This window comes from Halichoerus grypus, chromosome 7, assembly GCF_964656455.1.
Source record: "Halichoerus grypus chromosome 7, mHalGry1.hap1.1, whole genome shotgun sequence".
Lineage (NCBI taxonomy): Eukaryota > Metazoa > Chordata > Mammalia > Carnivora > Phocidae > Halichoerus > Halichoerus grypus.
Window position 1 is genome coordinate 34,609,295 of NC_135718.1, and position 12,474 is coordinate 34,621,768.

Below are 12,474 nucleotides of genomic sequence, written 5' to 3' on the forward strand. Positions count from 1 at the left end.
CAAATGACATATCCAATAAAGGGTTAGTATCCAAAATATCTAAAGAAGTTAGAAAACTCAAAACACCAAAAATTCCCAAATAATCCAATTAAAAAATGGGCAGAAGACATGAAGAGACATGTCTCCAAAGAAGACATCCAAATGGCCAACACACACATGAAAAGATGCTCAACATCACTCATCATCAGGGAAATGCAAATCAAAACTACAATGAAATATCACCTCACACCTGTCAGAATGGCTAAAATCAACAACATGAGAAGCAACAGGTGGTGGCAAGGATGTGGAGAAAAAGGAATCCTTGACACCGTCGGTGGGAATGCAAACTGATGCAGCCACTGTGGAAAACAGTATGGAGGTTTCTCAAAAAGTTAAAAATAGAACTACCAAATGATCCAGTAATTGCTCTACTGGGTATTTACCCAAAGAATATGAAAACATTAATTCAAAAAAATACATGCACCTCTAAGTTTATTGCAGCAATGTTTACAATAGTCAAAATACGGAAGCAGCCCAGTGTCTATCCATAGATAAATGGATAAAGGAAATGTGGGGGGTGGGTACATACACATGTACACACACAGGCACACACGTGTGCACGCACACACAAGGAATATTACTCAGCCATAAAAAAGAATGAAATCTTGCCGTTTGTAACAACATGGATGGATCCAGAGATATAATGCTAACTGAAATAAGTCAGAGAAAGACAAATACTATATTATTTCACTCATATGTGAAATTTAAGAAAGAAAACAAACAACGACAAAAACAACAGATAAACCAAAAACCAGACTCAACCATAGAGAACAAACTGATGGTTACCAGAGGGGAGATGGGTAAAACAGGTGAAGGGGATTAAGAGTACACTTATCTTGATGAGCACTGAGTAATGTATAGAATTGCTGAGTCACTATACTGTATACCTGAAAATGATATACTGCTGTATGTTAACTATAATGGATTTTTAAAAAAATTCATCAAATAAATATAACATTGATACAGTAAAAAAAAATTCTTATCAAATAAATACAACATTGTCACAGTAAAAAAAAAATTCTTATCAAATAAATATAACATGGTTACAGTTGGGATACAGGGGTGGACTTGAAAATTTTTCTTGACTCCAGGTTATATATTAGGAAATAGCAGGGGGAAGGATTGATAAGAGCCAAACAACAAAAGACCAAGAGACAAGAATTTAATTCTAATGTACTAGGCAATAACAAATTACTAACCAATTTGCAAGTAACTGAGGCTACAGTCCCCCAAATTATCCTTAACTCAAATTCTCCCCTTTTACAAATACCATTACTGTGTAGAAACTGAAGTTACAAAACCTGATTCCAAACCATAAGGAGGAGCAAACTACTAAGGAAAGTAGGATACTATTTCTTATAAATATATAGAAGGAAGAACGTGTGTAAACTAGAAAACAGGTGAAGTTCTAAGGGGATTACAACTTATTCTTAATATTTTGGTTACAAAATCTTGAAGCAAATAAAACAGAATTATAACTGGATGATGGATATATAAATCTTGTTTTATAATTCCCTGCTCTTTTGTCTATTTTAAAAACTTCCCAAAATTAAAAAATGGGAATAGGTTGTGGTCTTGAGAAAAGTTTGTTTTTTTATTTTTACTTTTTATTTATTTTTTTAAAATATTTTATTTATTTATTTGACAGAGAGAGAGACAGCAAGAGCAGGAACACAAGCAGGGGGGTGGGAGAGGGAGAAGCAGGCTTCCCACCGAGCAGGGAGCCTGATGTGGGGCTCGATCCCAAACCCTAGGATCATGACCTGAGCCAAAGGCAGATGCTTAACGGCTGAGCCACCCAGGTGCCCAGAAAAGTTTTTTTTTTTTTTTTAAGATTTATTTATTTGAGAGAGAGAACAACCGGAAAGGAGAGGCAGAGTGAAAGGGAGAAGCAGGCTCTCCATTGAGCAGAGAGCCCAATGCAGGGCTTGATCCCAGGAACCTGAGATCATGACCTGAGCTGAAGGCAGACACTTAACCAACTGAGCCACCCATACACCCTGAGAATAGTTTTTTTTTTTTTTAAAGATTTTATTTATTTGTCAGAGAGAGAGACAGAGCACAAGCAGGGAGAGCAGCAGTTATAATACAAAGCTGTAGTAATCAAAACTGTAGCTGTAGCTACGGGAGAAGCAGGCTCCCCGCTGAGCAAGGAGCCCGATGTGGGACTCGATCCCAGGACCCTGGGATCATGACCTGAGCCGAAGGCAGCCGCTTAACTGACTGAGCCACCCAGGAGTCCCCTGAAAATAGTTTTCTAAAAGGGTTTGGCTTTATACTATTATTTGAAAAAATAGAAAAACCAAATAAATACAGTAAAGCATATATGTGGGGGCCAAAACTGGGATGTACTGAGAGTGGGTAATAAATTCCAAGCTCTAAGTCTTCAATGGTGAGAATATGGAGAGAAAGGCTCAGGGCAGTGACAAAACACAAAATATTCTATATGCGTCAATATTAAGTTTTGCTGATAGCATGACTTTCAGTAAAGAGACAATCTGAAGACAGAAGCTAGATAGAAACAGGATGTTTCATTAGTGATATCATTAAAAATTTTTCAAGAAGAGAAAAAGAAGTTAGAGGTATAGATAACTACCACAAAAGGATATTGGAAACACAATAAACATGAAAACTCAAAAAATAAAGGATCATGCACATACCAGAATAACGAAGAAAAATACAAAAGCAGGATACATTTAATTGTCTAAAGGGAATAGACTGGAAAAGCTCTTTGTTCCAAAACACATTCTGTATACTTGCCTAATTTGAAACTGACATATTACTCAGAAAAATGGTATGTTTGTAAAAGTGCATATTGAAGATATTAGATAATTAGGGAGAACAGAAGATTAGTTTTTTAACCCTATCACCTAAATCCTTCTGGTCTTTCAGGACTTAGTTTAGCCCTCAATGCTGCTTTCTGACACCTCTCATATTCTGCTCTTCCATTATTTAACTCTTTGCAGAGGTTATTAAACTTATCATAGAAGAGTCTTGTCACAATTACACTGTAAACTTTTGCAAGGTAAGAATAAGAACAATGTTGGAATTTTAAAAAATTTCTCAGAACACCCTGCATAGAATTTTATACAAATTTATTTAACAAATATCGGAGACCTATGCATAAGTGGTGGGAGAGGGAGGAGTCAGCTTCCCGCCGAACAGGGAGCCCGACGTGGGGCTTAATCCCAGGACCCTGGGAGCAAGATCCAAGCTGAAGGCAGATGCCTAACGACTGAGCCATCCAGGCGCCCAGAGAACTATGTACTTAAAAAAAAAAAAAAAAACTATGTACTTTTCACTCAGTTTTTCGGTAAACTTAAAACTGCTCTTAAAGTCTATTAGAAGAATAATAAAGAACAACATGAAGTGAAGAAATCTGGTAATTTCAAGAAGGCTAACCAAAGTAAATTTAAGAATACTTCCATCAGAACATTTAGACAAAACCACAAAACAGAAAAGAAGTGAAAATTCAAAACAACTCATGTCAGTTTTGTCATGCCTGATCAACTGAGGATTATAAAACAAACCTGGTAGTTTTTCCTCAGAAGAGTCTGATTAGATAAAATTAAAAAAAAAAAAAAGGCAAAACAAAATTTATACATACTGAATCACATAAGTGCAACACAATACCATGCTGCAGATTAAAACAAGTCTACATGGAATATCCCCCCCTCTTTTAATATTCCTAAATCACACAGAAATACATGATTAGTGAACACGAGAGACATATACCCATACCATAATCTGTTGTCTAACAATAAATAAATAAATAAAATAAAAAATCAACCACTGCTTTTGAAAGATGACTGGCTCAATCTGCAGTACCAACAAATAACAGCATGTCAGAATGGATTCCTAATGGTATTTCTCCAAATTCTAGTATTTTGTTTGACCTATAGTTATTTTTAAAATAGAAATGTGAAGCCTTTTACAGGCAGGGCAAAGACTCCTCAAGTCAGCACAGACTCCATTCACACAGTGATATTACCTGAAAGATCTTTCTAGGCACTTCCATGTATGACTCCTGAAGTATATTATCCTTGGAAACACCATGCTCTTAAGTTTAAGTAATTCTTGGGCGCCTGGGTGGCACAGTGGTTAAGCATCTGCTTTCGGCTCAGGTCATGATCCCAGGGTCCTGGGATTGAGTCCTGCATCAGGCTCCCTATGCAGCAGGGAGTCTGCTCCTCCCTCTCCCTCTGATCCTACCCCTGCTTGTGCGTGAGCGTTCTCTCTCTCTCAAATAAATAAATACAATCTTTAAGAAAAAAAAAAGATTAGGTAATTCTTAAGAGGAGGCAAGTGCCTAGGAGTTTCATCATCAGTCTTTAGAAGTCACTGTAGAGCTCTAAATGTAGCCTAACCTGGGATGAGCTCTGCCAACCATCCAGCTGTCAACCACACAAAGCAAGCAAAAACTGAATAACAGATCTCTGACAGACTATTCAATCTTTCACTCAACAAATATTTGTTGAAGGCTCTTATGTGTTAAGCACTATTCCAAGCACTGGGACTATGATCTAGAACAAAATATTAAAATATTTCTGCCCTCATGATTCTTATGTGTCTACATGGTCACCATACCACTTCTACTAGGCCCAGCATTCTCCTGAGCTTTGAATATGTAGCATGGATAACCTGGTGGTCAGATTTATAAAATTATTTTATATAATTTCAAGATCACTATACAGTTATTAGTTCTTACCTGGTCCTGTGTTGATAATAACGTAAACAGAGTTTCCAATGCTGCTCTTCGAACTGATGATATAGTGTGATGCAAAAAAGGCCAGACACGTGGAACTAAAACTGTGAGTGACTGCTGAATACTAATAAAGAAAACACAAATTAATCTTACTCATTCTCAGTTGAAACTCTGTTGATACATTATCTAAATATGTCCATATGGACCTAGTACCTTTCTTGATGAATAAATTTTAAAAACATAATACAATTTTCATATGAACATTCATTTAACATCCTTGTTCAGAACTGTTGTTACAGAACCAGAATAGCCAGAGCAAACGTAGTCATAAAAAAATATTAACATTAAGTTCTATGGCACTAATGCCATGAATTACTTTTTCAAATAAGAACTTTCTAATATAACTGCCCTTAATTTCAATCTGTTCTTACTCAGGAAAATGGGACATGTATCTTAACTGGTAATCAGATTACACAAAATCAAGACTGTTAATTGTTGCACCTAACTTACATTCCCCTTTGGGGTCACCTCTGCCACATATCAAATGAGCAAGAGATGGTATGGTAGTAGCTTTGAAATTTGCTATCCTGATTTAGCATTACTAAGTCAAGAAAACTCAAATATCTTCCTTCTCACAGATTAGAACTTTGCGGAAAAACAAGCAAAGCCACATCTATGCTAACAATTTGGACCACAGAATTCCTGTCACAACCATGAGTCATTTATAAAAATTACCTTGGATTAGGAAATGATTTTTTTTTTATAAATAGTGTTTGAAATATGTAACTATAGAAAAAGGCATGAACAAAAAAGAATATGGCAGGTGTAACTATCTGTTCTTTTGTGGTTCACCTCAGGAGGCCTATCTTTTAACACTATTCTCATTATTTGCAGGTTTGATGAACATCACTTCTTACATTTACTTACACATTTAGTAAATTTACTTATAAAATTGTAAATTAAATACATGCACACAGAGACCTAAAACAGATTTGATCTATGTAAAAGCATTATAACAAGGTCTTGGTAATAGTGTAATAACTGTTCATGCTCCCAATGACATGCTGCATTTCTTACATAAGCTGGAAAGTATCTGTCAAATATAATATATGAAGCAAATTTTCTAATATGGCAACTTTGAAAAAAATTTAAAGCTACATTATTTCACATTGAATTAACAGAATTTTCATTACTACTTTCATTTTCTTATATTATCTGGCTTTCCTGACACTACCTACTCAATGATTTTTTTTTTTAATCCTAAATCCTTTATTTAGAGCAGCTGTTAACAAAGGCTCATGGTCCAAACCCACTCGACCTGGTTTTTTTAAAATAAAGTTTTACTGGAGCACAGCCATGTTCATTCCTTTATGTACTGTCTATGGCTGCTTTTGCACTAAAATGTGCATAGCTGAGTAGTTTTGACAATGATGACATGGCCCATAAAACCAAAACTACCACCACTTGGGCTTTCACAGAAAAAGTTTGCCAACCTCTGATTTAGGGTTAATTAAAAACTCTTGCATTTTGTGGCTTGAAAAGGGCTTTCACATAGATGAACTCATTTAATCCCTATAGCTTTTACTACTAATTGAAAAGTACCTGAAAATTAGGAAATACCATATATGCACTACCACTTTTTCTCTTCATTTGCTTTTATAGGCACTTACTCTGGTCTTCCAACTTGTAGGCCTGAATTTAACACTGAAGTACTTCCATCAGGGTCAGTATTATTTGAAACATTCTGTACATATTTTTAACACATCTATGATTTTCACTGGAAATAGACTCACAGAGCCAGAAATCATTTATAATCATAATCATATGAATATTCACTAAACATCCTCACTAGGCTAAGACAGTACTTAATTTTCTCATCTGTGGTTTTTAAAGTTGCATATGAATTTTTTCTTTAGTATCTCCAAAGATACTATTAATAGAAAGAGTATTATTCAGTGGCAGTCTAAAAGGTAGGGAATACATTAATTAGCTGAACTTTATTTCAATTATCAGGACAGGAAAACAGGTGACACTTAAAAGTTTTGGTTTATGTCTTGGCCTCACTCAGTCTCTACCTCTGTTAATTATATTATACTATTATGCATTCCCTTCCTGATCAGTAAAATCATGGAAGTCAAGAGCAAGACCTGGAAGGAACATTACAAGAAAAAGTTCACAGAGGAGCAAATTTTGGAAAATGTAATGCTGATAATTCAATTATAATTCTATTAGCTAAATGTCTCTAAATAAAGCTGAAATTCTATATTCTGGGGCTAGAGATGAAGATAATCTGCAATGATCCTATTTCTGAAGTTAACTATCATAGGATGAACAAGATGAAGAATTATATAACCAAAGTAGCCCAAGGGTAAAGAATATGACCTTTTTAAGTTCCTGCCCCAAATGTGCTGGTGGTTAGAGAGTAAAGAAGAAAAGGCTGCTTGGAAATAGTACTCTTTGGCATCCCCAACTTACAGTGCTTTTCTTAAAGATGCTACACTATTGTATTTTTAGGTTTATCTGGAAATGTATGTAAACACTTTTTACTTTATTCCACTAACTACAAATAATTACCTGCATTGTTGGACCTGAGGATAAGTTAATAAGGATGAAAGAAGAGTCATAATACTATTTGTTGAAGCTGTAAGATCATCTAGTTCCAGAAGAGCATCCCATAGTGTATTTATAATGAAGGGTACCTATAGGATCAGTTATTAAGAAAACAGTTATTTATTTTACACAAAATATGCACAAGCCATGCCAGACTGTAGCCACTACTGATTCAAAAACATACAATTCCCATGCCCTTGGAGAGTACCAGTTTTGAGCAAAATTGCAGAGACATTATTTGCGTTTAGTAATTCTCTACCCCTCTTTAAATGCCACTCAACTCTACTTTGGCACTTCCCTTTCTAACCAGGCTCATAATGGGAGAATTCAGGAATTAAGATAGCCAATACTCCATTTTATGCCAATACTCTCTTTTATGTAAAAAAACTCTGAAAACAATACAGTGTACACACACAAGATATCACCCTCTGTATAAAGTAACTTTAATATATTTAAAACAATACTAATCATCATGAAAAGACAAATTTAGTTTTTGAGCTTTTAAGTAAATACTGCTTGCTGCACTTCTAAATATACGTGTTCTGGTTTTGATATACAAAAGGAAGTCAGAGAGATCTTAAAAGAGGCCATTTCAAAAAATGAGACTAGATTTAAAAAACCTAAAGCCAAAACCAAAATCAAAACAAAAAAAAATTCCATATATCTAAAAACCAGGAGTGAAATAAAGAAGAAATGGTTGCTTTCTTCTCAAAGAAGTTCCCTATGTATATTCTGTACATGATGGGGAAGTAGATTAGTAGACAAAATTCACTCCTCAAAGAATAATATATAATTGAAATTGCAACATGAGAGCACTATCTGTCATAAGAAAAATGGAGGATGGGGTGCCTGGCTGACTCAGTTGGTAGAGCATGCAACTCTCAATCTCAGGGTTGTAAGTTTGAGCCCTACGTTGGGTATAGAGATTACTTAAAAATAAAATCTTAAAAAAAAGGGGGGGGGGAGGATGAAGGAGAAAAAAGTACTCAATGTTTTTGCTAATACTCTACACCCTGAATGTAAACAAGCTCTATAGAAGAAAATGCAAAAATATTTAATTTACCTTCTGTGTCTGAAGATACACCAGGCTTTCTACCACGGGTACTAATGATGCTGCAGCAACAGCTCTGACATCATCATCAAGGTCCTGAAGTCCTTCAATGATTCTAGTTAAAACTTTAGGTAATAAAGTATTAATTACATCCTGTAAAACAGTACATCAAAATAGATTAATTTTCTATAATTCAATTATTGTGCTTAAACATTTTTTACTAAATTTACCACATGAAAACATAAATCCTAATCTTTTTTTTAAGTTACTTTAAGTACTCTCTACACCCAACATGGGGCTCGAACTCACGATCCCGAGATCACAAGTCACACACTCTTCTGACTGAGCCAGCCAGGCGCCCCATAAATCCCAATCTTTATTAAAAAGGAATCACACAGGGGCGCCTGGGTAGCTCAGTCGGTAAGCATCTGCCTTTGGCTCAGGTCATGATCTTGGGGTCCTTGGATTGAGCCATGCATCAGGCTCCCTGCTCAGCAGGGAGTCTGCTTCTCCCTCTGTCTCCCCTCACTACTCATGCTCACTCTCTCTCAAATAAATAAAATCTTAAAAAAAAAAAAAAAAAGGAATCATATAAACAAAAAAGAAAAATAACATCAATAGAAGCCTATGTGTAACTAATCCCATTTGAAAAAGACTACAACAGTATCAAGTACTTTATTATTCAATGTGGCTTAAAACATCAGAACATGTTTTCACTATGAACTCCCTGTGTGAACACAGACACACACACACATACATACCACTGGTGCTAGAACCTCAACTTCTATTTCTTATTCAACACCAATGACAACCAAAAGGGGTGTGAGAGAAGAAGGCAGGAAAAGCCATCCCTTCTAGTTTCTAGCTCCAATCTATTCTTCTTTCAATTTCCCCAAAAGAGCTAGCCCACAGGGGCTACTCCTAGGATCATACACTAGGAATCTCCCTGAGAACTGGTCTTGCTATGAAACAGGAACAGGTTTCCAAACCTAACAAACCATCTTTTGATTTGTACTTAAATTCTTATTAGCTCTACCTAGGTCTATGACACTACCTCAAGAAGGCAAATCTTGAAATACTGGCTTATCTGTAACACTAAGAATCTAGGGCCATTTCATATAATTAAAGAAAATAAACTAAGAGGGGAGAAAAAACTCTCCCATACATGCTTCCAAACCTGAAGTGTTTACCTGACGAACTGCCAAAGCATACTTTATTCCCAGCAGACCACCATGCCTAACTTCCCATTGTTCTTGTGTAAGTAACTTAAGCAGCACATCCACAGTCTTATGAACTCCTGTTTCACTCATGTGTTTTAACACCACACCTAATGTCTGAGCACAAGTTTCACGAACTGGTGCCACAACCTATGAATGAGAAAGGAAGAAAACTCATTTACAAAAAAATTTATTCTGTGGAATTTGAAATTTGATTGGGCAAAGCCTCCTTTAGGTGATACTTACTTCATCAGAAACAAAGTCTCCAAATCTGTCTAATGCAAAAACACAAAGGAGTCTAATAACTAAGTCTTCCAACCACTCTTGATGCTGCTGAATCATCTGTTAAAACAATCATTTTTTAATTAACAGATCAAGATCATACTTCACATTGGGGGCTGAGGAAACAGGTCCAAAATCAAAACTAAAATATTGGGATAGACTATTTTAGCTGTAGGAGCAATAACCAAAATATAGCACAGTCCCAATTACTACCTTTAAATTAACCACATCATGTTTGTTGATTGATTAGGTTCAAACATACCATACCAAAATCTTTAAAATTCATGAATTCTATTATGTTACTTGCACTCCAAGAGAAATTAAGAAACTACTCAAAGTTGCTCTGATTTCAATCATATCTGTCATGTATCTATTATCTATCCTATTACCAGTGTCTCATGCTACACCAATCATATTGCTTAATGACCTCCAAACTATCCTCTTATTATTCCTCTTCCTCTACTTTCCAATCCATTACATCCTGCTTACTCTTGCTTCTACATATTTTTCTACTCAATGTTTCTGAACGTATCTTTCCCATGAACTCATTCTTTCTCTGTTAATAAATAGACTTCTTCCTAACTTTTTACTTTTTTCCTCATATTCACCTTTCCATATTTCTTATTATTTATCTATTTATCATTTCTATGTCATGGCCCAAACTCTCTAACTTCCCTGTCTTGGGAAAAGAAGCCAACTACTGAAATTTGGTAATAACTGGTCCTTTACTACACTTACCTCTTCTAAAGTGCTATCTCCCATTTTACCACCACTTTTTCCATGAGCTTTAAGGATTTCCCTAAGACCAGTGCCTGCACCATGCCGAACCTAAAAACAAACAAGAAGCAAATGTCAGAGGCTAAATGCTTAAAAAACTGAGTTTAACTTTTCTTCAATATGAAAAAGGGATATTAAATTTTTAAGAAATCAGAATAAAGTGACACTTGAAAAGAATATGTTTTTCTTCTGCTATCCAAGAAAATTTACATATATTAATTTCACAATTTGGGTATGTTGCATTTTTCTAAAATCAAGCTAAGAAAACAATTATTCTAAAATCCTTCTGAGATATTAATCTATTTGGCTATCACTTCCCTACCCTTTATCTGCATTCAGCATTATCCTCAGAAAAAGAGAGGAAAGAATGTTGTTCTAAGTCCAACATCAATATTTTAGAAATATATATATTAAAACTAACTTCCAAAGCTACCAGGGTAAATGTGAAAGGAAAATAATTCAACTGTCTCATGACTAATGCTTCACCGTCACCGTGTGGCCTTCTGAAGTGTCATCCGGAAGGGAGGAAACAGGCCACTGACACTGCACCCACTTATTCAAGACCCAATTTAAATTAAGACTTGAATAACTTTAAACAGAAGTACATCAAGGAGCAGAAACTCTAAAAGATATTCCAAAGCAGTGCTTTTTAAATTACCCAGAAGCCAACCAATGTAGGACAGAATGCTTTGAGACCACCAACCCTCAACTTCAATTAGAGGAATTTCACTTTCATCTCTTTTACATATTGGAATCTGATCAAGATTTTCTTTGAAGAAATATTTCTGAGACTAAAAAGCTGGTTTGGAAACTACTGCTCTGAATCAAAATTGTCCACTTAAAAAGGAAGTTTTTACTATTTGGGCGAGATATGCAAGTTCTTATACTACAGCTAAAAAAAATGAAAAGAAATGAACAATTCACTAAAGAAATATGACCAAAATGTATATGAAAGGTGAAAATCACTCTCAAGTTTTCTACTTAGAAGGTGACTGATATGAATTGCCCGGGTCAGTGGTTCTGAGAGGTACACAACGGAAGAATAGGGACCCTAACAAAAACAGACTGCGCTTGACATGACTCCCTTCATTAGCAAAAAAAAAAAAAAAAAAAAAAAGTAGAGCTGAGAGAAGCTGGAATGAAGAAATCTTACCTCCCAGGAGGGATTAAAAAGGTCATTGCAAAGTTCTTCGCAAAAGCTTTCTAAAGGCCATTCATTTGTCTGAATAAGAAAAACAGAATTACTACTAATTCAAAAGGTCTGTTTTATGCTAACAATTTAAGTAATTTAATAAAGTGTATTTATTTGTAGATCTAATAATAAGCTTTAAAATTTTAAATAATTAAAATTTTTACTAATGAAGTAAAGATACTTCAATGGATAGATTATTAAATATTATCTACTGACACATTAGTATAATAAAATTATAAACAATTTTAAAAGACACCTTAAGGCATTTCAATAGTACCTCTTCAATTAAGGAAGAACTGTCTGGAATATTATCAATCAAGACTTTGGAATCATTTGCAGACTGATTAATAACAACATTTGCTATTTTTCGTCTCTTTTCTTCTGGTTCCCCATCAGTGCTATCATTGCTAAAAAATAAAAGGCACCATTTAAAAAAGTGAATAAGGAATAATGTGAACCACAAAGAATGTAAGAGAATCCATCATTTGAACAAATGTTTTACCATATTCTACTTATATAGTTTACTTAAAATTTCACTATCAAATAAGAGTAACCACTTAAAAAGTTTTGAGTAAAATATATTCTCCTACCCTCACTGATG

The 12,474-nt window shown here is 34.9% G+C and overlaps 1 protein-coding gene across 3 annotated transcripts in view; it reads right to left on the reverse strand.

Annotated features, from left to right (window-relative positions):
• Positions 1-12,474, reverse strand: part of BTAF1 (B-TFIID TATA-box binding protein associated factor 1) — a 106,053-nt gene that overhangs the window by 59,525 nt on the left and 34,054 nt on the right. For all 3 annotated transcript variants that reach the window (XM_078077373.1, XM_078077372.1, XM_078077371.1), the window contains 8 exons: positions 12,151-12,280; positions 11,835-11,903; positions 10,643-10,732; positions 9,869-9,964; positions 9,596-9,772; positions 8,418-8,558; positions 7,319-7,443; positions 4,748-4,868 (listed from right to left, as the gene is read on the reverse strand). In XM_078077373.1, the coding sequence (XP_077933499.1) occupies positions 4,748-4,868; positions 7,319-7,443; positions 8,418-8,558; positions 9,596-9,772; positions 9,869-9,964; positions 10,643-10,732; positions 11,835-11,903; positions 12,151-12,280 (949 nt within the window). The remainder of the gene's footprint in view (positions 1-4,747; positions 4,869-7,318; positions 7,444-8,417; positions 8,559-9,595; positions 9,773-9,868; positions 9,965-10,642; positions 10,733-11,834; positions 11,904-12,150; positions 12,281-12,474) is intronic.